Source organism: Carcharhinus amblyrhynchos, unplaced genomic scaffold, assembly GCF_965287045.1.
Source record: "Carcharhinus amblyrhynchos unplaced genomic scaffold, sCarAmb.v2.hapA scaffold_732, whole genome shotgun sequence".
NCBI classification, from domain to species: domain Eukaryota; kingdom Metazoa; phylum Chordata; class Chondrichthyes; order Carcharhiniformes; family Carcharhinidae; genus Carcharhinus; species Carcharhinus amblyrhynchos.
The window spans coordinates 10,408-37,997 of record NW_027650472.1 but is presented as its reverse complement, the minus strand read 5'-3'; the positions used below and the strand labels follow the sequence as shown (position 1 = coordinate 37,997).

Sequence of the window (27,590 nt, the reverse complement as noted above, 5' to 3'; positions counted from 1 at the left end):
TTATAATTTCCCAATTTAAATTTTAATGAGAGACGTGCTGGTTAGGGTGCATTGACCTGAAGAGGTGCCGGAGTGTGGTGACTAAGGGATTTTCACAGTAACTTCACTGCACTGTTAGTGTAAGCCTTGTGACTAATAAACTTTAAATTTGCCTCTCTCCCTTTTTGAATAGGGGCGTCACATTGGTGTGTTTCCAATCCACCGGGACATAAGAACATAAGAAATAGGAGCAGGAGTAGGCCATCTAGCCCTGCGAGCCTGCCCCGCCATTCAATAAGATCATGGCTGATCTGAAGTGGATCAGTTCCACTTTCCCGCTTTCTCCCCCTAACCCTTAATTCCCTTGTCCATCAAAAACCTATCTACCCATGACTTAAATATATTCAGCGAGGTAGCCTCCACCACTTCAATGGGCAGAGAATTCCAGAGATTCACCACCCTTTGAGTGAAGAAATTCCTCAACTCTGATCTAAACTGCCCCCTCCTCCTTATCTTGAGGCTGCGCCCTCTAGTTCTGCTATCCTTTCTAAGCAGGAAGAATCTCTCCACCTCTACCCTATCTAGCCCCTTCATTATCTTATATGTCTCTACAAGATCCCCCCTCAGCCTTCTAAACTCTAACGAGTACAGACTATTCAATCTTTCCTCATAGGCTAACCCCCTCATCTCCGGTATCAGCCTACTGAACCTTCTCTGCACTCCCTCCAAGGCCAATATATCCTTCTGCAAATGCACCTTACCAGAGCACGGACCTTACCAGAATCCAAGGAATTTGGAAATATCACAATCAATGCATCCACTACCTTTGCTGCCACCTCCTTAAACCCTCTAGGGGGTGCAGGCCATCAGATCCCAGGGACATATCTGCCTGTAATCCTGTTAGTTTGATTGAAGTTTAGAACATCCTGAAGGGTCTCGACAAGATGGATGCAGAAAGGATGTTTGAACTCTCTGCTCCAGCAGGGGAGGGGGAGAATGTGGAACTCGAATCACTACACACCAGCCGTGATCTTATCGAATGGCAGGGCAGGCTCGAGGGGCCAAGTGGCCTACCCCTGCACCTATTTCACACATCTGTGCGTGATATAAAGAGCAACACCACAGCGGAAACAGGCCCTTTGGCCCTACAAGCCTGCGCTGCCCATTTTAACATTCAGTGATTGCCTCATTCCAATCCTCCTTCTACCTACGACTTTTGTCTCCATCTCTTGGACCCCACAATAAAGTGGTACGAATTTAGAGAATTATATGCACGCCAGATTAAGGGAGGTCTAATTTAGGTACAACTTGTTAACACCAATCAGCCTAAGAGCACGTTTTTGGGGTGTGGGAGAAAACCCACGCAAGCACGGGGAGAATGCACAAACTCCCACAGACACCGATCCAAGTCGGAGATCTGACCCAGGTCCCTGTAACTGCACAGCAAACAGTGATAGTCACTGAGCTGTCGTGTTGCCTGTCAGTTGGTCCAGTTTAAGCGTACACTAACGACGTGAAGCACTAGGCAACTCTCGAAACATCCAAGAGCAGCCCTCGCACGACCCACCACGTGTATGCCCCTTGTTGGCCAACAAGGCGGACCCAATCACCTGTGGATGTTCATTCACTGCAGACTCTACGTGATGTTTACACCCTATAAATTCTATATAAGAACATAATAATGGTCCTTTTATTGTATAGATTCAATGCTGTGTAGATCTAGATGGCATTTGTACTGTATAGATTATATTACCTTTATAGTTTACGGATTCTAATATAGTATTTATACAACAGACTCCATGATATTTGTATTATATAGATTACATAGAAAGCATTCTTTCTGGTTGTATCACAGCTTGGTATGGGCTCCTGCTCTGCCCAAGAATGCAAGGAACTACAAAAGGGTGGTGAATGTAGCCCCAATCCATCACGCAAACCAACCTCCCATCCATTGACTCCGTCTACACTTCCCGCTGCCTCGGGGAAAAGCAGCCGGCATAATCAAGGACCCCCCCACATATCCCGGACATTCTCTCTTCCACCTTCTTCCATCGGGAAAAAGATAGAGGTCCAAGGGCACATACCAATTGACTCAAGAACAACTTCTTCCCTGCTGACACTGTGTGAATGTGGCTCAGTCCAACACGCAAACCAGTCTCCCATCCATTTGAACGGACCTACTTCATCTCAAGCTGATCTTTCTCTACACCCTAGCTATGACTGTAACACCACATTCTGCACACTGTCCTTTCCTTCTCTATGAATGGCATGCTTTGTCTGTATAGCACGCAAGAAACAATACTTTTCACTGTATCCCAATACGTGACAATAATAAATCAAATCTATGTACTCTATGAATGGTATGCTTTGTACAGCGTGCAAGAAATATTATATTCCAAAACACGTGACAATAATAACTCAAACCTATGTACTCTATGAGCAGTATGCTTTATCTGTATAGTGCACAAGAAACAATACTTTCCACAATATCCCAATACATGTGACAATAATAAATCAAATTTATGTACTCTACGAATGGTATGCTTTGTCTGTATCGCATGCAAGAAACAATACTTTTCACTGTATCCCAATACATGTGACAATAAATCAAATCCTGTTACCTTTATAGTTTATAGATTCTATTATGTATTTATTCCATAGACTCCACTGTGTTTTTGTTGTGTAGACTACAAATGATGGCTGTACTGTATGGATTCTATAGATGTGGAGATGTCAACATTGGACTGGGGTAAACACAGTAACAAGTCTCTCAACACCAGGTTAAAGTCCAACAGGATTATTTGGTAGTAAACACCACAAGCTTTCGGAGCGCTGCTCCTTCGTCAGGCGAGTGGTGAGTTCTCTACTCAGCTGACGAAGGAACGGCGCTCCGAAAGCTAGTGGCGTTTACTACCAAATAAACCTGTTGGACTTTAACCTGGTGTTGAGAGACTTCCTGCTGGATTCTACAGGGCACTGTGCTGTATAGATTCTATAGGACATTGTGTTATATAGATTATACATGGCATTTTCTCTTGTATTTTCCTGTATGGTTTCTGTGTAAACTCTATCTGGTGTATAGACTATATGGTGTGCACACTGTATATATGTTTATATTCCATATATATATTCTGTATGGGGCTTATACACTATGCCTATATCACTCACATTCTACATGGTGTTTAGATTCTATTGTCTATACTGTATAGATTCCACAAAGCTGATATTCTATAGATTCCAGTGGTTGGAGTATGGATTCTATAGGGTGTATAGTTCTATATAGTGCCTGTACAGTATAGGCTCTGGTGTTTAGTGTGTGGATTCTATATGGTTTGTACAGGTGTTCAGTGCATGGATTATACATGGTGTCCAAACTCTATAGCGTGGGTTCATTCCCGGCTCAGGTCTGTGTGCACGTTCTCCCTGTGTCTGCATGGGTTTCCTCCCACAGTCCAAAGATGTGTAGGTTAGGTGGATTGGCCATGCTAAATTGTCCCTTAATATCTAAAGATGTGCGGGTTAGGTGGATTCGCCATGCTAAATTGTCCCTTAGTATCTAAAGATGTGCGGGTTAGGTGGATTGGCCATGCTAAATTGCCCCTTAGCATCCCGGAGTGCATAGGCTGGGGGGATTAGTGTAGGGATAGGTCCTGGGTAGGATTGTGGTTGGTGCAGACTAAATGGGCTGACTGCCCTCTTTCTGCACTGTAGGGATTCTGAGATTGATTGTATAGACTCTGGACTTTACAGCCTGGATTCAATATGGTGTCAAAACTCATCGAGTGTCCAGCGCATGGATTCTGTACAGCATCCAAACTACAGATTCTAATGTTTAGGGCATGGATTTTATATGGTGCCTACACTTTACAGACTTTGGTCTGTATGGATTTTATAGGTGCCTGTACTCAGACTTTAGGGTGCATGGATTACATACAGTGATGATGATTCATATAGATTACACTCTATAAGCTCTGGTGTTTTGTGTCTGGGTTCTATACTCCATAACTCTGGTGTTTAGTGTATGGACTGTACAAGACTGGGGTTTGTACTGTACAGATTGTTATCTTTATAGTTTACGGACTCTAATATATAGTATTTATACGATAGACTCCGTGGTATTTGTACTGTATAGATTACATAGAAAGCATTCTTTCTGGTTGTATCACAGCTTGGTCTGGGCTCCTGCTCTGCCCAAGGCCGCAAGGAGCTGCAAAAGGGTCGTGAACGTAGCCCAGTCCATCACGCAAACCAGCCTCCCATCCACTGACTCTGTCTACACTTCCCGCTACCTCGGGGAAAAGCAGCCGGTATAATCAAGGCCCCCACCCCCCGACATTCTCTCTTCCACCTTCTTCCGTCGGGGAAAAAGATAGAGGTCCGAAGGCACCGGCCGACTCAAGAACAGCTTCTTCCCTGCTGTCACTGTGTGAACGTGGCTCAGTCCAACACGCAAACCAGCCTCCCATCCATTTGAATGGACCTACTTCATCTCAAGTTGATCTTTCTCTACACGCTAGCTATGACTGTAACACCACATTCTGCAGGGCCTGGTGGTTACAGTAGATTGCATAGGCTGCCTGCACATTATGGACTGTGTTGTTTATTCTAAGTGGTGTACATATTGCATAGGCTCTGGCACTTAAGAGTATGGATTCCACACGGTGTGTATTCTACACAGACTTTAGTGTTACAGCATATAGATTCTGGTATAGACTGAGGTGGGTTACACTATATGGATTTGATATAGAGTCTATCTTTTTCCTTACGGAAGAAGGTGGAAGAGAGAATGTCCGGGGTGTGGGGTCCTTGATTATGCTGGCTGCTTTTCCCCAAGGTAGCGGGAAGTGTAGACAGAGTCAATGGATGGGAGGCTGGTTTGTGAGATGGACTGGGCTTGGCATTTGGATTCTACAGGGTGCCATACTCTATGGACTGTTTATGGACATCAATTCTATGTGGTGTGTACATGGCATAGACTCTGATATTAAATGTGTGGATCCTATAGGATGTTTATATACTTTGGTCTCTAGTGCCTGAATCCTGTAGGGTATCTACACCCTATAGACACTGGTTTCCAATGTATGGATTCTACAGGGCGTCAATAAACCTTGGCATTTACAGTTCACGGCCTACACAGGGTCTCTATACACCACAGAATCTGGTGTTTACAGCGCGAGTGCTGTTACGTAGTGCACCTGTATGCTTTATAGACTGGTGCTCTCACTGTATGGATGGACGTCCATACACTGGACTCTGGCGTGTGGATTCTATAGGGTGTAAGTACTCCGTACGTTGTGTATGCTATATAGACTACATCCTGATGCCTGCGCTCTTTACACACCAGTGTTCTCACAGCATGGATTGTCCAAGGTGTCACGATCTATACAGCTGGGTGTTGAGTGTATGGATTGTACAGGGTGTCTGTCCTGTATTCAGACAGTATGGATTGTATAGGGTGTGTAGAGTCTATACATCCTGCTGTGTGTATGGATTGTATAGGGTGTATGCCCTATATTCAGACAGTATGGATTGTATAATGTGTAGGCTCTATACATCCTGCTGTGTATGAATTGTATAGGGTGTATAAATTGTATAGGGTGTCTGGACTCCCAGCCGGGAGTTGGGTGTATGGATTGTACAGGGTGCCTGGACTCCCTATACAATCCGTATACTTGACATCCCAGTTCTATATGTTTGCCCTGCATTCAAACAGTAATTGTATAGGATGTGTATACTCTATACAGCCTGGTGTTGCGTATATGGATTATATAGGCTGTCTGTTCTGTGCTCACACAGTATAGATTGTATAGGGTGTGTATACTTCATAGCTAGTGCTGACTGTGTGGATTGTATAGAGTGCCTAGACTCTATAGACCCTGTTGAATGTATGGATTATATAGGGTGTGTGAGGGGGGGCTGTGGGGATTGTAAAGGGTGTGTATACTCTATGCAGGCTGGTGCTGAGTTTATGGACTATATAGGCTGCCTGTTCTGTACTCACACAGTATGGATGGTACAGGGTGCCTAGACTCTATAGACCCTGTTGAATGTATGGATTATATAGGGTGAGAGAGAGGGGGGCTGTGTGGAGTCTATAGGGTGTGTATATAGGCTGGTGAGGGGTATATGGAGTCTATAGGGTGTGTATATAGGCTGGTGAGGGGTATAAGGAGTCTATAGGGTGTATATAGGCTGGTGAGGGGTATATGGAGTCTATAGGGTGTGTATATAGGCTGGTGAGGGGTATATGGAGTCTATAGGGTGTGTATATAGGCTGGTGAGGGGTATAAGGAGTCTATAGGGTGTGTATATAGGCTGGTGCTGGGTATATGGAGTCTATAGGATGTGTATATAGGCTGGTGCTGGGTATATGGAGTCTATAGGGTGTGTATACAGGCTGGTGAGGGGTATATGGAGTCTATAGGGTGTGTATATAGGCTGGTGAGGGGTATATGGAGTCTATAGGGTGTGTATATAGGCTGGTGAGGGGTATAAGGAGTCTATAGGGTGTGTATATAGGCTGGTGAGGGGTATAAGGAGTCTATAGGGTGTGTATATAGGCTGGTGAGGGGTATATGGAGTCTATAGGGTGTGTATACAGGCTGGTGAGGGGTATATGGAGTCTATAGGGTGTGTATATAGGCTGGTGAGGGGTATATGGAGTCTATAGGGTGTGTGCTGGGCTCTGTCTCCGGCAGTCAGCGCCGCTGCCCCCGGGGCCCAGGGTCTGTGTGAGTGAGTGAGGCCCGGGGGGGGGGGGCGGTCGGGGCACGGGCCCGTGTGAGGCCCGGGTCTGTGAGTGAGGCCCGGGAGGGGGTGGTCTGGGCCCGGGGTCTGGGTGAGGCCCGGGGTCTGGGCCCGGGGTCTGGGCGAGGCCCAGGAGGGGGTGGTCTGGGCCCGGGGGTCTGGGCCCGGGGGTCGAGGCCCGGGTCTGTGACTGAGTGAGGCCCGGGGCCCCGCGGGGACAGGGTGTCTCGGTGTCTGTGTCTCCCTCCCCCTCTCACCTCCCGCACGGACGCCTCCTCCTCCACGGCGAACTCCTCGCGGTCTTTGGGGGTTTTGACGGTGACTCTGATCCGCCGCTTTCCAGAACCTTCCGCCGCCGCCATCGCGCCCGCCCGCCCTCACCCAGTGCGCGCGCAGCCCGCCGGCCCGGCCGGGGCGGAGCAGCCACACGCGTGCGCGGACAGCCGGTGGCCGGCGGCCTCGGTGCGCCGGCGCCAAGAGAAGGGAGGGGGAGGCGGCGGAAGGTACCGGGCACAGGTGCGCCTGCGCGGGCGTGGGAGGGCGAGTAGGTACGCCTGCGCAACAGGGAGAGAGCCAAGTGCGCCGGCGCAAACGGCAAGAGGCAGGGAGGGGAAGTGCGCTTGTGCAGAAAGCTAAGGCAAAATGGGTAAGTGCGCTTGCGCAGAAATGAGACAGGGCGAGCAAGGGCGCCTGCGCATAAAGGAGACAGGGCGGGCAAATGCGCCTGCGCAGAGACAGGGGAGCGAAAGAGAGCGAGGGCGAGGAACTGCGCCTGCGCAGAAGGCAGAGTCCGGGACGGCGGGCGCGCTTGCGCAAGAAGGCAAAGCAAGTGCGCGTGCGCAGAAAGCTCAGACAAAATGGGTAAGTACGCTTGCGCAGAAAGGAATGGTAGGCAGGGGAAATGCGCCTGCGCCGGAGGGAGGCGTCAACAATGTGAGCCAGCGCAGAAGGGTTGGGGGCGGTCGGCAAGTGCGCCTGCGCAGGAAGGGGGCGGAGACGGGCCAGATGTTGCGCCTGCGCAGAGCAGGGTGGCAGTGGCTCAGGGAGTGAATCCCCGCCCCCGCCAATAAAAACCGCCGCCGGGAGCCCGGCGCCACCCCCTCAGCCCCGCCACAAGCTGCCGGTCCCTCCCCGACACAGCTACAGCCTCAATACAGCGGCGGAGAGAGCGCGCGGGAAACCACTTCCGGGGCAGGCGGGGTGGGAGCCGAGCTTCCGGTTCCGGGTGAGCTGCTGGTTGCTATGGTTCCGGGTCCAGCCCCGCCCTCTTCCCCCCCACCCGCAGTGCCGCTGGAGGAGCAGCTGGACAGCAGCAGCCCGCAGCACCCTTGGGTGCCAGTCTCCCCCACCCCCACCAGTCTCTCCCTTGGGTGCTAAGATCACTCTGTGGGTGCTAGTCTCCCCCCTCCCCACCCCCCAACCAACCACCCTCGGGTGCCAAGCTCCCCTCACCCTTGGGTGCTGAGGATCTCCTTTGGGTGCCAGGAGAGTCAAGGGTGACCAAATCCTTCCCCACCCCCCCCCATTGCCTGACTACGTGAGACACCTTCCTCCGTGACCCTCCCCTCCACCCAGTGCTACACCCTAAGGTGATTTTTTTGCACCCCCCCCTCACCGAGCCCGGCTGCGGTGTTCTTGGCGGGTCGGGAAGAGAAGGATCGGATCGGACTCGCCTGCCGGCAGCACAGGAGGAGCGGGACCAACCCTGCCCGCGGGGCGCGGGGCCAGACGGCGGGACGGGGCGGGGAGGGAGGAATAACGGTCGATGAAAATGTCGCTGGCGCAGCGGGTCTTACTGACGTGGCTCTTCACCCTCCTCTTCCTCATCATCCTGGTGCTCAAGCTGGACGAGACGCTGGGCTGGAACTGGTTCCTGGTCTTCATCCCGCTCTGGATCTTCGACACGGTCCTGCTGGTGGTGCTGGTGGTCAGGCTGGCGGGCCGCTGCAAGGCGGGCTACGACCGGCACAGCAGCAACGTCCAGCGCAAGGTCTGGTACCTGTGCGCCATGCTGCTCAAGCTGGGCTTCCTCCTGGCGCTGTGCGCCCGCCTGGAACGCTACGCCGTCATGAAGCTCACCTGGATCCTCATCCCCCTCTGGGTCCTCCTCCTGGGCGTGCTGGGGGACGTGGGCTACAGCACTTTCTCTGCCAGCGTGGAGTGAGCGGAGAATGCCCACCGGAGGACAATTAAAATGGGGCACTGCAAAGACTGAGGGTGCCCCCCCTCACCCCGGGGGCCCACACCTTTCTCCACTCTCGTACAAGTGCTCTGGACAAACTGGAGAGGGAGGACGGAACCGGACACTTCCTGGCCAGCTCGAAGGCTGAACCCAGCCCCTGGTGTGACGCCACCGTGTTACAGAACTGCTCTCGCCGTGAAAGCATCGCGTAGTAAGGACCCAGAACTTCCGCCCTGCTCTCTCTCCCTCGCATCTTTCGCTCCTCTGTTGTGTAAAGCCATTAAAAAGAAATCTTCTCCCCGCCCGCCGCTCCTGTCATGAGTAAGGGAGGAATCTCGCGACGGCAAAATCGGATTGGGAGACGGGGTCGCGGTGAGCTCCCGAGATTGGGAGCTCCTGGCGCTGTCCCAGGGAGGGAGAGGGTCTGTTTAGGTTTTACACGAAGGGTTTGTGACCAATCGATTCGAAACAATTCCCACCCTGGGGGTCACTCTGTGCACAGTCTGCATGTTCTCCCCGTGTCTGTGTGGGTTTCCTCCGGGTGCTCCGGTTTCCTCCCACAGTCTGAAACACTGATTAAGTGGATTGGCCATGCTAAATTACCCCTTAGTGTCCAAAGATGTGCAGGTTAGGGTGGATTGGCCATGCTAAATTGCCCCTTAGTGTCCAAAGATGTGCAGGTCAGGGTGGATTGGCCGTGCTAAATTGTCCCTTACTGTCCAAAGATGTGTAGGTTAGGGTGGATTGGCCATGCTAAATTGCCCCTTAGTGTCCAAAGATGTGCAGGTTAGGGTGGATTGGCCATGCTAAATTGCCCCTTAGTGTCCAAAGATGTGCAGGTCAGGGTGGATTGGCCATGCTAAATTGTCCCTTAGTGTCCAAAGATGTGTAGGTTAGGGTGGATTGGCCGTGCTAAATTGCCCCTTAGTGTCCAAAGATGTGCAGGTTAGGGTGGATTGGCCATGCTAAATTGCCCCTTAGTGTCCAAAGATGTGCAGGTTAGGGTGGATTGGCCGTGCTAAATTGCCCCTTAGTGTCCAAAGATGTGCAGGTTAGGGTGGATTGGCCGTGCTAAATTGTCCCTTAGTGTCCAAAGATGTGTAGGTTCGGGTGGATTGGCCGTGCTAAATTGCCCCTTAGTGTCCAAAGATGTGTAGGTTAGGGTGGATTGGCCGTGCTAAATTGTCCCTTAGTGTCCAAAGATGTGTAGGTTAGGGTGGATTGGCCATGCTAAATTGTCCCTTAGTGTCCAAAGATGTGTAGGTTAGGGTGGATTGGCCATGCTAAATTGTCCCTTAGTGTCCAAAGATGTGTAGGTTAGGGTGGATTGGCTGTGCTAAATTGCCAAGCGTCTGGAACAAGCTGCCAGAAGTAGTATTAGAGGCGGGTACAATTTTGTCTTGTAAAAAACATTTAGATAGTTACATGGGTAAAATGGGTATAGAGGGATATGGGCCAAATGCGGGCAATTGGGACTTACTTAGGTGTTTTGAAAGACAAAGGGTGGCATGGACAAGTTGGGCCAAAGAACATAGAACATTACAGCGCAGAACAGGCCCTTCGGCCCACGATGTTGCGCCGACCAGTTTTTTTTAAAAAAGAACACTGACCCACTAATCTAAACCAATCCCTTTTCGTCCATAAACCTATCCACAGCTCTCTTAAACGCCCCCAAACTAGGCGCATTTACAACCGCAGCAGGCAGGGCATTCCAATCCCTCACCACCCTCTGGGTAAAGAACCTACCCCTGACATCCGTCCTATAACTACCACCCCTTAATTTAAAGCCGTAGGGCCTGTTTCCTCGCTGTAAATCTCGATGCTACATTGTCCCTTAGTGTCCAAAGATGTGTAAATTAGGGGATTGGCAGTGTTAAATTTTATTTATGTATTAGTGTCACGAGTAGGCTGACATTAACACGCAATGAAGTCACTGTGAAAATCCCCTCGTCACCTCACTCCTGTTGGGGTTACACTGAGGGAGAATTTAGCACGGCTGAATCCACCCTAACCAGCACGTCTTTCGGACTGTGGGAGGAAACCGGAGCACCCGGAGGAAACCCACGCAGACACGGGGAGAATGTGCAGACTCCGCACAGACAGTGACCCGAGTCGGGAATCGAACCCGGGTCCCTGGCGCCACGAGGCAGCAGTGCTAACCCCGCTGTTCCGCCACTTAGTGTCGGAGGATGTGCAGCTTAGGGAGATGAGCTGGGCAAATACGCAGTAATAAGGCCTGTGTGGGATTGTGGTCAGTGCTGACTCGGAGGGCCGAATGGCCTCCTGCACTGCAGGGATTGTATTGATTCAATATTCAGGTAATTGAATACAACTAACCTTTGTCTTAGGCTCAGTGGTCCGTACTTCTGAGAACCGGCGACTCGGGGCTCCCTGCTGCACCGGGGAGAGTTGGACATGCACAGTTTCTACTTACAAGACTCATCCGAACAGTGTAAAACGTAAATCCTTGCCAGCATGTCCCTCCCCTCAGCGAGAGACTAACCCAATGGGGGTGATGGCCAAGTGGGATTATCACCAGACTATTAACCCAGAAACTCGGCTAATGTTCTGGGGGACCCGGGTTCGAATCCCACCCACGGCAGACGGTGGAATTTGAATTCAAGAAAAAATATCTGGGATTAAGAATCTACGGATGACCCATTGTGGGAAAAACCCATCCGATTCCCTTTAGGGAAGGAAATCTGCCGTCCTTACCCCGGTCTGGCTTACATGTGACTCCAGAGAGCCACACAGCAATGTGGGTGACTCTCAACTGCCCCTCCAAGGGGCAACTAGGGATGGGCACTGCTGCCTCACGGCGCCAGGGACCCGGGTCCAATTCTGCACATTCTCCCCGTGTCTGCTTGGGTTTCCTCCAGTTTCCTCCCACTGTCCAAAAGACGTGCTGGTTAGGGTGGATAGGCTGGTTAGGCAATTTAGCACGGCCAATCCACCCTAACCTACACATCTTTGGACACTAAGGGACAATTTAGCACGGCCAATCCACCCTAACCTACACATCTTTGGACACTAAGGGACAATTTAGCACGGCCAATCCACCCTAACCTACACAGCTTTGGACAATAAGGGGCAATTTAGCACGGCCAATCCACCCTAAACCGCACATCTTTGGACTGTGGGAGGAAACCGGAGCACCCAGAGGGAAACCCATGCAGACATGGGGAGAATGTGCAGACTCCACACAGACAGTGACCCGAGCTGGGAATCGAACCCGGGTCCCTGGCGCTGTGAGGCAGCAGCGCTAACCCACTGTGCCACCATGTCTTTGGAGTATTGTGTGTAGTTCTGATTGCCACGTTACCAGAAGGACGTGGAAGCTTCGGAGAGAGTGCAGAGAAGGTTCACCAGGATGTTGAGGGAGTTGGCTACGAGGAGAGGTTGGAGAAACTGGGATTGTTTCCACTGGAAAGACAGAGGCTGAGGGGAGAACTGATAGAGGTCTACAAAATGGTGGCACAGTGGGTTAGCACCGCTGCTTCTCAGAGACCCGGGTTCGGTTCCCAGCTTGGGTCACTGTGTAGAGTTTGCACATTCTCCCGGTGTCTGCGTGGGTTTCCAGGTACTCCAGTTTCCCCTCTCAGTCTGAAAGATGCGTTGGTTAGGGTGGATTGGCCGTGCTAAATTCTCCCTCGGTGTAACCCGAACAGGCGCCGGACTGTGATAACCGGGAGATTTTCACAGTAACTTCATTGCAGTGTTAATGTAAGACAAATAAACTTTAAGCAACGAGAGGCATAGATGGGGTGCATAGTCAGAGGCTTTTCCCCAGGGAAGTGTCAGTGACAAGGAAGCACAGGCTCAGGGTGAGAAGGGAGATGTGCGGGGGAGGTTTTTCACGCAGAGAGTGGTGGGTGCCTGGAACGCGCTGCCAGAGGTGGTGGTGGGAGCAGGAACATTGGCAACATTTAAGAGGCATCTGGACAGGTATGTGAATAGGGAGGGAATAGAGGGATACGGATCGAGGAAGGGCAAAAGGGGTTTTTCGTAGTTTAGTTAGAACATCGTGATCGGCACAGGTTTGGAGGGCCGAATGGCCTGTTCTTTGTCTAGCGATAATACCACCAAACTCAAATTTGAGAGGCCCCTGATGTTCTCTTTAAACCAATAGGCTGTCAAAATTCAAAAGCCTGCAGACCCTGTTACCAAGGCAACACTGACGCTTGGTCTTTGTTGCAAATGTTGCACTCTGTGTACCCTGTATGCACCTGCATTTTAAACACCTGAGCACAGACACAGAACCGGCTCTTAAAGGGACCACACTTCACGAACTTAACTCCACAAAGGAAATAAAGGCTTAATTTGTCTAATCTCTCCAAACTTAACCCCTGAAGTGCAGCTTCCATTCTTGTAGACCTGTGTGGAATGCTCCCCAGAGCTAAAACATTCTCCCTGAGGTGAGGATACCATACCTGCACACTAAGTGGGGTCTACCTAGGGTCTTGTACAACTGTGGCATCACATCCGCATCTTCACCTTGAGTAATAGCTTTGAACATTGTCCCGTTCATACTCTTTGTGGAGTTGAGTTCGTGAAGTGCGGTCCCTTTAAGAGCCGGTTCTGTGTCTGCGCTCAGGTGTTGAAAATCTAGGTGCATACAGGGTACACAGAGTGCAACATTTGTAACAAAGACCAAGCGTCAGGGTTGCCTTGGTAACAGGCTCTGCAGGCTTTTGAATTGAACACTATATTCCCAAGTGCGGCCTAACTAAGGTTCTATAAAGCTGCAACATGACGTGCCAATGTTTAAACTCAGTGCCCCGGCCGATGAAGGCAAGCATGCCGTATGCTTTCTTGTCTACCTTCTCCACCTGCGTTGCCACTTTCAGGGACCCGTGTGCCTGTCTGCCCTTCCTCAGATGGTGGTGGTTCAGTCAGGTTTAAGTCTTAAGATAGACCTTTTTTATCGAGTGCCGATATCAAGGGATCTGGGCCGAGGGCAGGTACATGGCCACAGACATGGTTTAATTGATGGCTGGTAAGAAGTCTCACAACACCAGGTTAAAGTCCGACAGGTTTATTCCACAGTACGAGGTTTCGGAGCCTCAAGCTCGTCAGGTGAGTAAGGATGAATGAACATCGCTCGACAATCACCAGGCAAGACTGTTCTCTTCCTGTTGGCGAACACTTCAGCGGTTACGGGCATTCAGCCTCTGATCTTTGGGTAAGCGTTCTCCAAGGCGGCCTTCCCCACAGAGCAGAGACTGATAGCCAAGTCCCGCACACTGAGGACGGCTTCACCCGGGACCTTGGGTTCATGTTGCATTATCTGTAACTCCCACGACTTGCAAAATCTCACTAACTGTCCCGTCTGGAGACAATACACACCTCTCTAATGCTATCTCCACTCACATCGTCTGCACCTTTAAGACTTGAACAGCAGGTTAGCTGTAAAGACCCACATTCTAATCAGTATTCTGTAAACTGTGTATAAGAACATAAGAAATAGGAGCAGGAGTCAGCCATCTAGCCCTGCAAGCCTGCCCCGCCATTCAATAAGATCATGGCTGATCTGTCGTGGATCAGTTCCACTTTCCCGCTTTCTCCCCCTAACCCTTAATTCCCTTGCCTACCAAAAACCTATCTACCCGTGACTTAAATATATTCAGCGAGGCAGCCTCCACCACTTCAACGGGCAGAGAATTCCAGAGATTCACCACCCTTTGAGTGAAGAAGTTCCTCCTCAACTCTGATCTAAACTGCCCCCCCCTTATCTTGAGGCTGTGCCCTCTAGTCCTGCTATCCTTTCTAAGCGAGAAGAATCTCTCTCCCTCTACCCTATCCATCCCCTTCATTATCTTATACATCTCTATAAGATCCCCCCCCTCATCCTTCTAAACTCCAACGAGTACAGACCCAGTCTATTCAATCTCTCTTCATAGTCCAACCCCCTCATCTCCGGTATCAGCCTAGTGAACCTCCTCTGCACTCCCTCCAAGGCCAAAATATCCTTGCGCAAGTGTGGCGACCAAAACTGGGTCTTTATACGCCTTTCTCAGATCAGAACCTTCCACACACCTGACGCAGGAACACTGTTTCTGAAAGCTTGTGGGAATACTGTCAAATAAACTGGTTGGACTTTAACCTGGTGTAGTGAGACTTCTTACAATGAGCACTGGCGAACCAGGGACACCATGAATGAATATAAGGGGCTGAATGGCCTCATCGGTGCTGGAAATGTTGATGAATCAAATCGATCTGCCACTCCCAAACACCAGCAAGTGTGCAAATAAAGAAAGTTGTCCCTCCTGGCTCTGCTGTTCAGTTTGCAGCACAGTGGGGTTAGCACTGCTGCCTCACGGAGCCAGGGACCGGGGTTCGATTGCCGCCTCGGGTCACCGTCTGCACATTCTCCTCGTGTCTGCATGGGTTTCCTCCCACAGTCCAAAGATGTGTAGGTTAGGGTGGATTGGCCGTGCTAAATTGTCCCTTAGTGTCCAAAGATGTGTAGGTTAGGGTGGATTGGCCGTGCTAAATTGCCCCTTAGTGTCCAAAGATGTGTAGGTTAGGGTGGATTGGCCATGCTAAATTGTCCCTTAGTGTCCAAAGATGTGTAGGTTAGGGTGGATTGGCCATGTTAAATTGTCCCTTAGTGTCCAAAGATGTGTAGGTTAGGGTGGATTGGCCGTGCTAAATTGTCCCTTAGTGTCCAAAGATGTGTAGGTTAGGGTGGATTGGCCGTGCTAAATTATCCCTTAGTGTCCAAAGATGTGCAGGTTAGGGTGGATTGGCCATGCTAAATTGTCCCTTAGTGTCCAAAGATGTGTAGGTTAGGGTGGATTGGCCGTGCTAAATTGTCCCTTAGTGTCCAAAGATGTGTAGGTTAGGGTGGATTGGCCGTGCTAAATTGCCCCTTAGTGTCCAAAGATGTGTAGGTTAGGGTGGATTGGCCGTGCTAAATTGTCCCTTAGTGTCCAAAGATGTGTAGGTTAGGGTGGATTGGCCGTGCTAAATTGTCCCTTAGTGTCCAAAGATGTGTAGGTTAGGGTGGATTGGCCGTGCTAAATTGTCCCTTAGTGTCCAAAGATGTGTAGGTTAGGGTGGATTGGCCGTGCTAAATTGCCCCTTAGTGTCCAAAGATGTGTAGGTTAGGGTGGATTGGCCGTGCTAAATTGTCCCTTAGTGTCCAAAGATGTGTAGGTTAGGGTGGATTGGCCGTGCTAAATTGTCCCTTAGTGTCCAAAGATGTGTAGGTTAGGGTGGATTAGTGGGGTAACTACTTGGGGTTACAGGGAACAGTTCTGGGTGGGACTGTCCCTTAGTTTCGAGGGAATGATATAGCCTTCCAAGGATAGGCCTGGGTGGGGTGGAGACTCAACGGGCAGAATGGCCTCCTCCTGCACTGCAGGGATTCTATGATTTGTGCATCGATTCAAGTGAACTTATTCAACGGAATAGCGGATTCATTCGCTCAGCGACATCACCGCGACACAGCAGCCTCCCCTCCCCCCACACAATGCTGTTTGTGGGATCTTGCTGTGCACCAGTCTGCCCCACGTCCTGCATTAGACAGGGACTACACTTAGATATAAAAGTACTCAAATTTGCCCCGGGGGACACAAAAGGCAGTGGGAGAAACATCACAATCCTGACACTTCCGTCTTTATCAAGGGGAGGGCGATGGCCCAGTGATATTTCACTAGACTATTAATCCAAGAACTCAGCTAATGTTCCGGGGGACCCGGGTTCGAATCCCGCCACGGCAGACGGTGGAATTCGAATTCATTAAAAAATATCTGGGATTAAGAATCTACTGATGACCCACTGTGGGAAAAACCCATCCGATTCCCTTTAGGGAAGGAAATCTGCCGTCCTTACCCCGGTCTGGCCTACATGGGACTCCAGAGAGCCACAGCAATGGGGTTGACTCTCAACTACCCCTCCAAGGGGCAACTAGGGACGGGTAATAAATGCTGGAACCATCCAGCGACGCCCATGTCCCAGAAATGAATAAATAAAAAGGGGCAAGTGACAAATTTTAAATAAAATCCCGCCTTTATTAACGGCCCCTGAGTTGTCGTGTGCTCCGCCCTCCTCAGTTACTGTCCTGGGCGGGAGCGCGGAGTCGGAGTATGCTAGTCCTGCAAGACGTGGGAAGTGGGCAGCGCTCAGCCCAGAGGGCAACGCTCGCCTTTACTCCTCTTCCGCGTGCGTCCGCACTCCTCGCTCGGCTCCGCCGAGTCCCGTTTCCTGCGTTTACGCTTCCCCTCCGACCCCCCGAGTCCCAGTTCGGGGGCCAAGTCCTGCCCGCTGGCAACGGGCACCCCGGATTCGGGCTCGGCGCCCGCGTGTCGGCTCTGTTGCCGCCCCCCTGCCGTCTCGCTCCCGTCTGCCTCCCGGCAAGAGGCGGCCCGCTCCCCCTTTCTCTTCTTTTTCTTCTTCTGCGTCGCCCCGCCTTCCGTCACCTCGCCAGGCGGGCACTCCTCCTCTGCCGCCCCCGACTGGGAGCCCGGCCTGTACTTGGCCAGGAACTGGCGCTCCTGCTCCTCCAGCCGGAGCAGCTTGGCACTCATTGTCACACCGTGGCGGGCACCTCTGACGGAGGGAGAGAGGGAGGGAGGGAGGAGAAAGAGTTACAGGATCAGGTCCAAAACTTCCTTTCAGTGCAAGTAATTAAACTAAAGCAAAGAAACTACACAACAAAATAAGGAGGAGACCTCCCCAAAACGAAAAAAAAAACAAAATGTGAAGGAAACTTACAACATTAAACCAAAACGTGGTTCGTACAATCCCTACGGTGCAGAAGGAGACCATTCGGCCCATTGAGTCTGCACCAACCACAATCCCACCCAGGCCCTATTGCCATAACCCCACATATTTACCCTGCTAATCCCCCTGACACTAAGGGACAATTTAGCACGGCCAATCCACCCTAACCTACACATCTTTGGACACTAAGGGACAATTTAACATGGCCAATCCACCCTAACCTACACATCTTTGGACACTAAGGGACAATTTAGCATGGCCAATCCACCCTAACCTACACATCTTTGGACAGTAAGGGGCAATTTAGCACGGCCAATCCACCCTAACCTACACATCTTTGGACACTAAGGGACAATTTAGCACGGCCAATCCACCCTAACCTACACATCTTTGGACTGTGGGAGGAAATGGGAGCACTTTAAGAACATAAGAACATAAGAACATAAGAACATAAGAAATAGGAGCAGGAGTAGGCCATCTGGCCCTTCGAGCCTGCCCCGCCATTCAATAAGATCATGGCTGATCTGTCGTGGCTCAGTTCCACTTTCCCGCCCTCTCCCCATAACCCTTAATCCCCTCTCTTATCAAAAACCCATCAACCCGCTTCTTAAAAATATTTAGCGAGGCAGCCTCCACCACTTCAACGGGCAGAGAATTCCAGAGATTCACCACCCTTTGAGTGAAGAAGTTCCTCCTCAACTCCGTTCTGAACCGCCCCCCCTCTATCTTGAGGCTGTGCCCCCTAGTCCTACTGTCTTTTTTGAGCGGGAAGAGTCTTTCCACCTCTATCCTATCCATCCCATTCATCATCTTATACGTCTCAATGAGATCTCCCCTCATTCTTCTAAACTCTAACGAGTACAAGCCTAGTTTATTCAGCCTCTCCTCATAGCTCAACCCCCTCAACTCCGGTATCAGCCTAGTAAACCTCCTCTGCACTCCCTCCAAGGCCAAAATATCCTTGCGCAGGTGCGGCGCCCAAAACTGCACACAGTACTCCAGCTGCGGCCTCACCAATGCCCTATACAGCTGCAGCAAGACCTCCCTACTTTTATATTCAATCCCCCTCGCTATGAAGGCCAGCATCCCATTCGCCTTCCTGACCACCTGCTGCACCTGCAGGTGGCTTCATGAGAGTTATCCCAGGAATGAAAAGCTTGATGTATAAGTATTTAAGTTTTAAGTTTATTTATTAGTATCACAAGTCGGCTTAGATTAACACTGCAATGAAGTTACTGTGAAAATCCCCTAGTCGGCACACTCCGGTGCCTGTCCGGGTTACACTAAGGGACAATTTAGCACGGCCAATCCACTCTAACCATCATGTCTTTGGACTGTGGGAGGAAACCGGAGCACCCGGAGGAAACCCACACAGACATGGGGAGAACATGCAGACTCCACACAGACAGTGACCCGAGCCGGGAATCGAACCCGGGTCCCTGGCGCTGTGAGGCAGCAGTGCTAACCCACTGTGCGCTGAGCCGGGAATCGAACCCGGGTCCCTGGCGCTGTGAGGCAGCAGTGCTAACCCACTGCGCGCTGAGCCAGGAATCGAACCCGGGTCCCTGACGCTGCGAGACAGCAGTGCTAAATACTGTGCCACCCAGAAAGGGTTAAAAAGGTTTGTGGGCGACAATCCCCCACATTCCTGTTCGGGTTACACTGAGGGAGAATTTAGCACAGCCAGTGCACCTAACCTGCACATCTTTGGACTGTGGGAGGAAACCAGAGCACCCGGAGGAAACCCACGCAGACACAGGGAGAACATGCAGTCCCCACACAGACAGCAACCCGAGCCGGGAATCGAATCCGGGTCCTGGGCGCCGCGAGACAGCAGTGCTAACCCACAGTGCCACCCCACACAGTATTGGGACCGCTACCTGTGCTATCCTCCACCCCAGGTCCCGGGGGAGGGCGTCTCCGCAGAGGGACCTCCGCAGGGTGGGGTTGGGCCCTAAGACTACCCCCTCCGCTCCCTTCAAGGAAACAAGGCAAGGCTCAGCAAAGAGGCGAGTACTTACTTGTGGCCAGTGCGTCCACCGCAAACCCGTAACAATTCTTCATCTGTTAATCTGTATTGAAAAATCACACACATTGTATAGCGTTCCAAAGTCAGGGAGAGCGTTAGATTAGTGTTTATAAGATGCTTTGGGGTGGAGGTAGGGCAGGGTAAACACTGCGCAGTCCCATTAAAAAGATGGTGCCTTTTCTGTGCTTAGAGAGTTAAAAAAAATTCAAGTACACAGAGAGCCCAGACTGAAACATTTTTATCAAAAGGCCGAGCAGCAGGGTTGCCAAGACTTCTGAATTTAGCCAATCAATTTGAATCAGGCACTTAGACACCAAGAGTCACAGAGGTTTACAGCATGGAACCAGGCCCTTCGGCCCAACTTGTCCTTGCCACCCGCTTTTTTTTTTAAAAACCCCTAAGCTAATCCCAATTGCCCGCAGTTTGCCCATATCCCTCTGTACCCATCGTACCCACGTAACTGTCTAAATGCTTGATAGAGGAGTACCTCACCTTATAATCTGTAAAAGATGTGCGCGACGTGGTGTGACATCATCAGATTCAGTTTAAATAACCTCGTACCACAATCCTACTGTAGGAATATTGATAAGTCATCACAGGAATAAAAAGGGGGGGGGGGGGGAGTGGAGGGGAGAATGTGGGACTCGCTCCCACGGTGGGGGGAGTGAGGGGGGAGAATGTGGGACTCGCTCCCACGGTGGGGGGAGTGAGGGGGGGGGAAGGTGAGGCTCGCTCCCACGGGGGCAGGGGGGAACGTGGGGGTGTTGAAGTTCTGAGAGTTCGTACCGTGTGGTTGAGGAGAGATCGAGTTTCTCGTCAGTCTCACTGTCAGAGCTGTCCGCCGTTGCACACACAGCCTCACTCTCTGGCATCAGTGTGGCTGCCTGGAAGATAAGCAACAGGTTTAGAAACACGACGGAAAAGGGGGGAGCGATTTACAACAAAGAACGGCACAGTAACAGGCCCTTCAGCCCTCCAAACCTGACCTTACCTTAGTAAAGTTTATTTATTAGTGTCACAAGTTATTGTGAAAATCCCCTAGTCACCACACTCCTGTTCAGGTTACACTGAGGGACAATTTAGCACGGCCAATCCACCCTAACCTACACATCTTTGGACACTAAGGGACAATTTAGCACGGCCAATCCACCCTAACCTACACATCTTTGGACACTAAGGGACAATTTAGCATGGCCAATCCACCCTAACCCGTATGTAGTTTGGACTGTGGGCGGAAACCGGAGCACCCGGAGGAAACCCATGCAGACACGGGGTGAATGTGCAGACTCTTCACAGACAGTGACCCGAGGCCGGAATCGAACCTGGGTCCCTGGTGCTATGAGGCAGCAGTGCTAACCCACTGTGCTGCCCTACACATCTTTGGGCACTGAAGGAGAATTTAGCACGGCCAATCCACCTAACCCGTATGTAGTTTGGACTGTGGGAGGAAACCCATGCAGACACAGGGAGAACATGCAGACTCCACTCAGTGACCCGAGCCGGGAATTGTCCCTTAGTGTCCAAAGATGTGTAGGTTAGGGTGGATTGGCCGTGCTAAATTGTCCCTTAGTGTCCAAAGATGTGTAGGTTAGGGTGGATTGGCCGTGCTAAATTGTCCCTTAGTGTCCAAAGATGTGTAGGTTAGGGTGGATTGGCCGTGCTAAATTGCCCCTTAGTGTCCAAAGATGTGTAGGTTAGGGTGGATTGGCTGTGCTAAATTGTCCCTTAGTGTCCAAAGATGTGTAGGTTAGGGTGGATTGATGGGTTAAATATGTGGGGTTATGGAGATAGGACCTGGGTGGGATTGTTGTTGATGCAGACTCAATGGGCTGAATGGCCTCCTCCTGCACTGGAGGGATTGTACGATTTGACAAGAGGAAGGGGGGGGGAGAAGGGGCTCCCTCCCGCGCATCCCAGGAGTGAAGGTACCTTAATGAACCGCCCGTACAGCAGGTCCTTGCAGAGCTGGGCTTTCCGTGGCTTCTTGTTCGAAACAGACAGTCCTCCTCCCTCTTTGCTGATCTCCCTGAGCTCCACACCATCCTGCCAAGAGAGTCAAGAGTCTCAGAGACAACCCACGCCGGAGACAAGCGGGTTCGCTCGGGGGGGGCGGAAATCGGAATCACCGAGGAGGGGGGGAGTTCGGATGGAGTGAAGGAGGAGAAAGCGTTTCCCACTGGGCAGGAGGCGGAGGGGGCGACACAGATCGGAGAGAAGAACAAGAGAGGGGGGGGGAATTCTGATGGAGAGGCAGCGAGTTGCTGAGCTCTGGAAGGGCGCCGGAATCAGATTTAATAGGGGGGGGTTGGGGAGGGGGGGTTGGGAAATTGGAGAGATAGTGGAAGGGGGAGAATGTGTGGAGATGTGGGAGAAGAGTTGGGGGGGGGGGGGGAGCGGATTTATGGGACAGGTCTTAGAAAGAACAGAGATCTGGTAGGGTTGAACAAGCTGGAGGGGGTTACAGAGATAGGGAGGGGGGTGTAGGGGGCTGGAGGGGGTTACAGAGATAGGGAGGGGGTGTAGGGGGCTGGAGGGGGTTACAGAGATAGGGAGGGGGTGTAGGGGGCTGGAGGGGGTGTAGGGGGCTGGAGGGGGTTACAGAGATAGGGAGGGGGTGTAGGGGGCTGGAGGAGGTTACAGAGATAGGGAGGGGGGTGTAGGGGCTGGAGGGGGTTACAGAGATAGGGAAGGGGTGGGAGGGGGTTACAGAGATAGGGAGGGGGTGTAGGGGCTGGAGGGGGTTACAGAGATAGGGAAGGGGTGGGAGGGGGTTACAGAGATAGGGAGGGGGTGTAGGGGGTTACAGAGATAGGGAGGGGGTGAAGGGGGCTGGAGGAGATAAAGAGATAGGGAGGGGGGTGTAGGGGGCTGGAGGAGGTTACAGAGATAGGGAGGGGGTGTAGGGGCTGGAGGGGGTTACAGAGATAGGGAGGGGGGTGTAGGGGGCTGGAGGAGGTTACAGAGATAGGGAGGGGGGTGTAGGGGGCTGGAGGAGGTTACAGAGATAGGGAGGGGGTGTAGGGGGCTGGAGGAGGTTACAGAGATAGGGAGGGGGTGTAGGGGGCTGGAGGGGGTTACAGAGATAGGGAAGGGGTGGGAGGGGGTTACAGAGATAGGGAGGGGGTGTGGGGGTTACAGAGATAGGGAGGGGGTGAAGGGGGCTGGAGGAGGTTACAGAGATAGGGAGGGGGGTGTAGGGGGCTGGAGGAGGTTACAGAGATGGGGGGGGTGTAGAGGGGCTGGAGGAGGTTACAGAGATAGGGATGGGGGTGTAGGGGGCTGGAGGAGGTTACAGAGATAGGGAGGGGGTGTAGGGGGCTGGAGGAGGTTACAGAGATAGGGACGGGAGTGTAGGGGGCTGGAGGGGGTTACAGAGATAGGGAGGGGAGTGTAGGGGGTTATAGAGATAGGGAGAGGGTGGAGGGGGCTGGAGGTGGTTACAGAGATAGGGAGGGGAGTGTAGGGGGCTGGAGGAGCTTACAGAGACAGGGAGGGGGGTGTGGGGAGATGAGGTGTGAGATGTTACAGGACTCACGCACAGTGACTGAACAACTTAATTACACATCCAGACCTGCTGAGCTTCCACGGTAATGTTCGCCGCAGCCTTATTGAAAATGTGATCCCACCAATGGAAGGTAAACTGTTCCCCTGCACGGTGACCAACCTGGAAAAACACAACACATCAACGCACGGCCTCTCACTGACAACCAATCTCACACACAGCCACTGAGAGACATCAGTCAGTGTACTGATATCTCCCTGAGAGAGAGAGGGGGACTGAGAGACACCAGTCAGTGTACAGATATCTCCCTGAGAGAGAGAGAGGGGGGACTGAGAGACACCAGTCAGTGTACAGATATCTCCCTGAGAGAGAGAGAGAGGGGGGACTGAGAGACACCAGTGTACAGATATCTCCCTGAGAGAGAGAGGGGGGACTGAGAGACACCAGTCAGTGTACAGATATCTCCCTGAGAGAGAGAGAGAGGACTGAGAGACACCAGTGTACAGATATCTCCCTGAGAGAGAGAGGGGACTGAGAGACACCAGTGTACAGATATCTCCGAGAGAGAGAGAGGGGACTGAGAGACACCAGTGTACAGATATCTCCCTGAGAGAGAGAGGGGACTGAGAGACACCAGTCAGTGTACAGATATCTCCCTGAGAGAGAGAGAGGGGACTGAGAGACACCAGTCAGTGTACAGATATCTCCCTGAGAGAGAGAGGGGACTGAGAGACACCAGTCAGTGTACAGATATCTCCCTGAGAGAGAGAGGGGACTGAGAGACACCAGTGTACAGATATCTCTGTGAGGGGGAACACTGGGATGAATTGTAAAGATATCTTACCCCTGTTTTGTCACATTTGACCTTGACTTTCAGGGCTTCAGACATCCCATCCTCATTCCTACCCAATCCTTTCCCTGCAGAGAAACACTGTTATTCACACACTATTTCACACTATTCACATACAGCTCCAGCCTCGATGATACAATTCTCTCTTTGTTATATATGTCTGTCTCCATAAATTTTATGTCGATATAAAACTCTCTCTGTTGTTATGTCTGTCTCTGTGTATTTTATTTAAATACAATAATCTCCTACCCCTGCTCCCTCAGTTGTTATTACACATATTTAAGCTTTAGATTCTCTATATGATCGTATATATATTAATACAGTATATTCTATGATAATTAGATTGATAATTAGATTGATAATTAGATTGATAATTAGATTGATAATTATACGATGTTCTGTATAACCGCCTCTCTCTCTCTAACCCCTGCTCCAGTTGTTATTACTGATATTTATACAGTATATTCTCTCTCTCTGATAGTTAGATGGATATTTATACAGTATATTCTCTCTCTCTGATAGTTAGATGGATATTTATACAGTATATTCTCTATGATATTTATACAGTATATTGTGTATAACAGCCTCTCTCTTACCCCTGCTCCCTCAGTTGTTTAAGCTTTATATTCTCTATGATAGTATATATATATTTATACAGTATATTCTCTCTCTCTCTATGATATTCATACAGTATATTGTGTATAACAGCCTCACTCTCTTACCCCTGCTCCAGCCCTGCTCCCTCAGTTGTTTAAGCTTTATATTCTCTCTATATAATAGTATATATATTTATACAGTATACTCTATGATATTTATACAGTATATTCTCTATGATATTTATACAGTATATTGTGTATAACAGCCTCTCTCTCTTACCCCTGCTCCAGCCCTGCTCCCTCAGTTGTTTAAGCTTTATATTCTCTCTCTATATGATAGTATATATATTTACACAGTATATTCTCTATGATATTTATACAGTATATTGTGTATAACAGCCTCTCTCTCTCTTACCCCTGCTCCAGCCCTGCTCCCTGTTGTTTAAGCTTTATATTCTCTCTCTATGATAGTATATATATATTTATACAGTATATTCTCTCTCTATGATATTTATACAGTATATTGTGTATAACAGCCTCTCTCTCTCTTACCCCTGCTCCAGCCCTGCTCCCTCAGTTGTTTAAGCTTTATATTCTCTCTATATAATAGTATATATATTTATACAGTATATTCTCTCTCTCTGATATTTATACAGTATATTGTGTATAACGGCCTCACTCTCTTACCCCTGCTCCAGCCCTGCTCCCTCAGTTGTTTAAGCTTTATATTCTCTCTATATAATAGTATATATATTTATACAGTATTTTCCCTCTCTATATGATAGTATATATATATTTATACAGTATATTCTCCCTCTATGATATTTATACAGTATATTCTCTATGATATTTATATAGTATATTGTATATAACAGCCTCTCTCTCTCTCTTACCCCTGCTCCCTCAGTTGTTTAAGCTTTATATTCTCTCTCTATGATAGTATATATATTTATACAGTATATTCTCTATGATATTTATACAGTATATTGTGTATAACAGCCTGTCTCTCTCTTACCCCTGCTCCCTCACTTGTTTAAGCTTTATATTCTCTATATGATAGTAGAGATATTTATACAGTATATTCCCTCTCTATATGATATTTATACAGTATATTCTCTATGATATTTATACAGTATATTCTCTATGATATTTATACAGTATATTGTGTATAACAGCCTCTCTCTCTCTTACCCCTGCTCCAGCCCTGCTCCCTGTTGTTTAAGCTTTATATTCTCTCTCTATGATAGTATATATATATTTATACAGTATATTCTCTCTCTCTCTATGATATTTATACAGTATATTGTGTATAACAGCCTCTCTCTCTCTCACCCCTGCTCCAGCCCTGCTCCCTCAGTTGTTTAAGCTTTATATTCTCTCTATATGATAGTATATATATATTTACACAGTATATTCTATGATATTTATACAGTATATTGTGTATAACAGCCTCTCTCTCTCTTACCCCTGCTCCAGCCCTGCTCCCTGTTGTTTAAGCTTCATATTCTCTCTCTATGATAGTATATATATATATTTATACAGTATATTCTCTCTCTCTATGACAGTATATATATTTATACAGTGTATTCTATGATATTTATACAGTACATTGTATATAACAGCCTCTCTCTCTTACCCCTGCTCCAGCCCTGCTCCCTCAGTTATTTAAGCTTTATATTCTCTCTCTATATGATAGTATATATATATTTATACAGTATATTCTCTCTCTATGATATTTATACAGTATATTGTGTATAACAGCCTCTCTCTCTCTTACCCCTGCTCCAGCCCTGCTCCCTCAGTTGTCTCTCTGCAAACTCCATCTTGCCGCTGCTGCCACATGTTGCAACTCTGAGCATGCGCGGCCGCCATTTTTGTAAAGGCGGGCCTCTCCCTTTTATTCCCAGCGGAGGGCTGCCGCCTACGGCGGCCATCTTTGTAAAGGTCCTGTCCGATCCGCTTGCGCGCAGCCAACACAACACGTCTTCGGAGGGACGTCCCGCTGCGACGGTGAGCATGCGCGGGCGCCGTGCTTGTGGAACCATGGGCGGGCGGGGCTAGAGGGAGGGGGCGGAGGCCAGCAGTGTATTGGGCATGCGCAGTGGCTATCGGTCGCCGCTTTTTTGCACGGTCAGCATGCGCGGGGGCCATCTTTGTCGAGGGGGCGACTGAGCGTGCGATGTTAAGCAACAAGGAGCAGGCGCGGGCACCATATTTGTAAAGGGGGGGCGTATGTATATTGGGCATGCGTAGTGGATTCCTGGAGAGGGTGATTTTACACTATGAGCATGCGCGGCCGCCATATTTTCGCAAAGGGCGCATCCTAATATTGAGCATGCCCAATAGATTTCCGTGGCGGCATGCTGTGCATTATGGGCATGCGCAGCCGCCATCTTCGTAAAGGGGGTTGTCCAGAATGAGCATGCGCAGGCTCGGCCATCGACCCACCCTCCTCAATGCGTGGGCGTTGCGGCCATGTTTGTAAAGGCAGGTCACCCATCATTCATTCGTCTTCCATCTTTGTAAAGGAGGGTAAGGGTGAGGAACCTTGGCAGAGTGAAGCTACCTCAGGTGCTGGTGCTGCCATCTTGGTAAAGGAGAGCCATCCACAACCCAGAGGACATGAGAGATGAAACCCATTTGTCCTGAGCAATAAAGACATAAAAATGTGAATGGACAACAGCGTTCCCTTCACAGCATCTTTACACAGCCCACTTCCCATCAAATACACTTCAAACTGGCTGGAAAACCTCCATAATTAAAGCTCAATACTGCAGTGGCTGGACACTGGCAATAGAAAGTTCTAGAAAGTCCCGGGAATGTCTGTGGAGAGAGAGCATAGAATCCCTACAGTGCAGAAGGAGGCCATTCAACCCATCGAGGCTGCACCGACCACAATCCCATCCAGGCCCCATCCCCATAACACCATGCATTCACCCGAGCTAGTCCCACTGACACTAAGGGGCAATTTAGCACGG

At 50.1% G+C, this 27,590-nt stretch overlaps 3 protein-coding genes across 3 annotated transcripts in view; 1 reads left to right on the top strand and 2 right to left on the bottom strand.

Moving 5' to 3' along the window:
• Positions 1–7,113, bottom strand: part of ubqln4 (ubiquilin 4) — a 29,337-nt gene extending 22,224 nt beyond the window's left edge. Inside the window, exon 1 of the mRNA XM_080184440.1 lies at positions 6,984–7,113. Within this exon, the coding sequence (XP_080040566.1) occupies positions 6,984–7,088 (105 nt within the window). The 5' untranslated portion in view covers positions 7,089–7,113. The remainder of the gene's footprint in view (positions 1–6,983) is intronic.
• A 1,233-nt stretch (positions 7,114–8,346) lies between these two features.
• LOC145339898 (transmembrane protein 60-like) lies at positions 8,347–9,211 on the top strand. The gene has a single exon (XM_080184437.1). The coding sequence runs from the start codon at positions 8,492–8,494 to the stop codon at positions 8,888–8,890; it is 399 nt and encodes a 132-aa protein (XP_080040563.1). The 5' UTR covers positions 8,347–8,491; the 3' UTR covers positions 8,891–9,211.
• Positions 9,212–16,921: 7,710 nt separating this feature from the next.
• On the bottom strand, positions 16,922–26,462 carry LOC145339900 (G patch domain-containing protein 4-like). Its single transcript, XM_080184439.1, has 7 exons — positions 26,390–26,462; positions 24,011–24,084; positions 23,236–23,328; positions 21,594–21,707; positions 20,451–20,548; positions 19,657–19,707; positions 16,922–17,461 (listed from the first exon to the last, which is right to left on the bottom strand). The coding sequence occupies exons 1-7, from the start codon at positions 26,433–26,435 to the stop codon at positions 17,035–17,037; spliced, it is 903 nt and encodes a 300-aa protein (XP_080040565.1). The 5' UTR covers positions 26,436–26,462; the 3' UTR covers positions 16,922–17,034.
• Between the last annotated feature and the right edge of the window lie 1,128 nt (positions 26,463–27,590).

Excerpts from the sequence above, each read along its gene's own strand:
- LOC145339900 (XM_080184439.1), bottom strand. The coding sequence starts at position 26,435 with ATGGAGTTTGCAGAGAGACAACTGAGGGAGCAGGGCTGGAGCAGGG. Across the intron at positions 24,085-26,389 it reads GGAGCAGGGCTGGAGCAGGG|GGAAAGGATTGGGTAGGAAT; the intron begins GTAAGAGAGAGA and ends GTTTCTCTGCAG. Across the intron at positions 17,462-19,656 it reads GGTGGACGCACTGGCCACAA|AGGTGCCCGCCACGGTGTGA; the intron begins GTAAGTACTCGC and ends TCCCTCCGTCAG.
- LOC145339898 (XM_080184437.1), top strand. The coding sequence starts at position 8,492 with ATGAAAATGTCGCTGGCGCAGCGGGTCTTACTGACGTGGCTCTTCACC.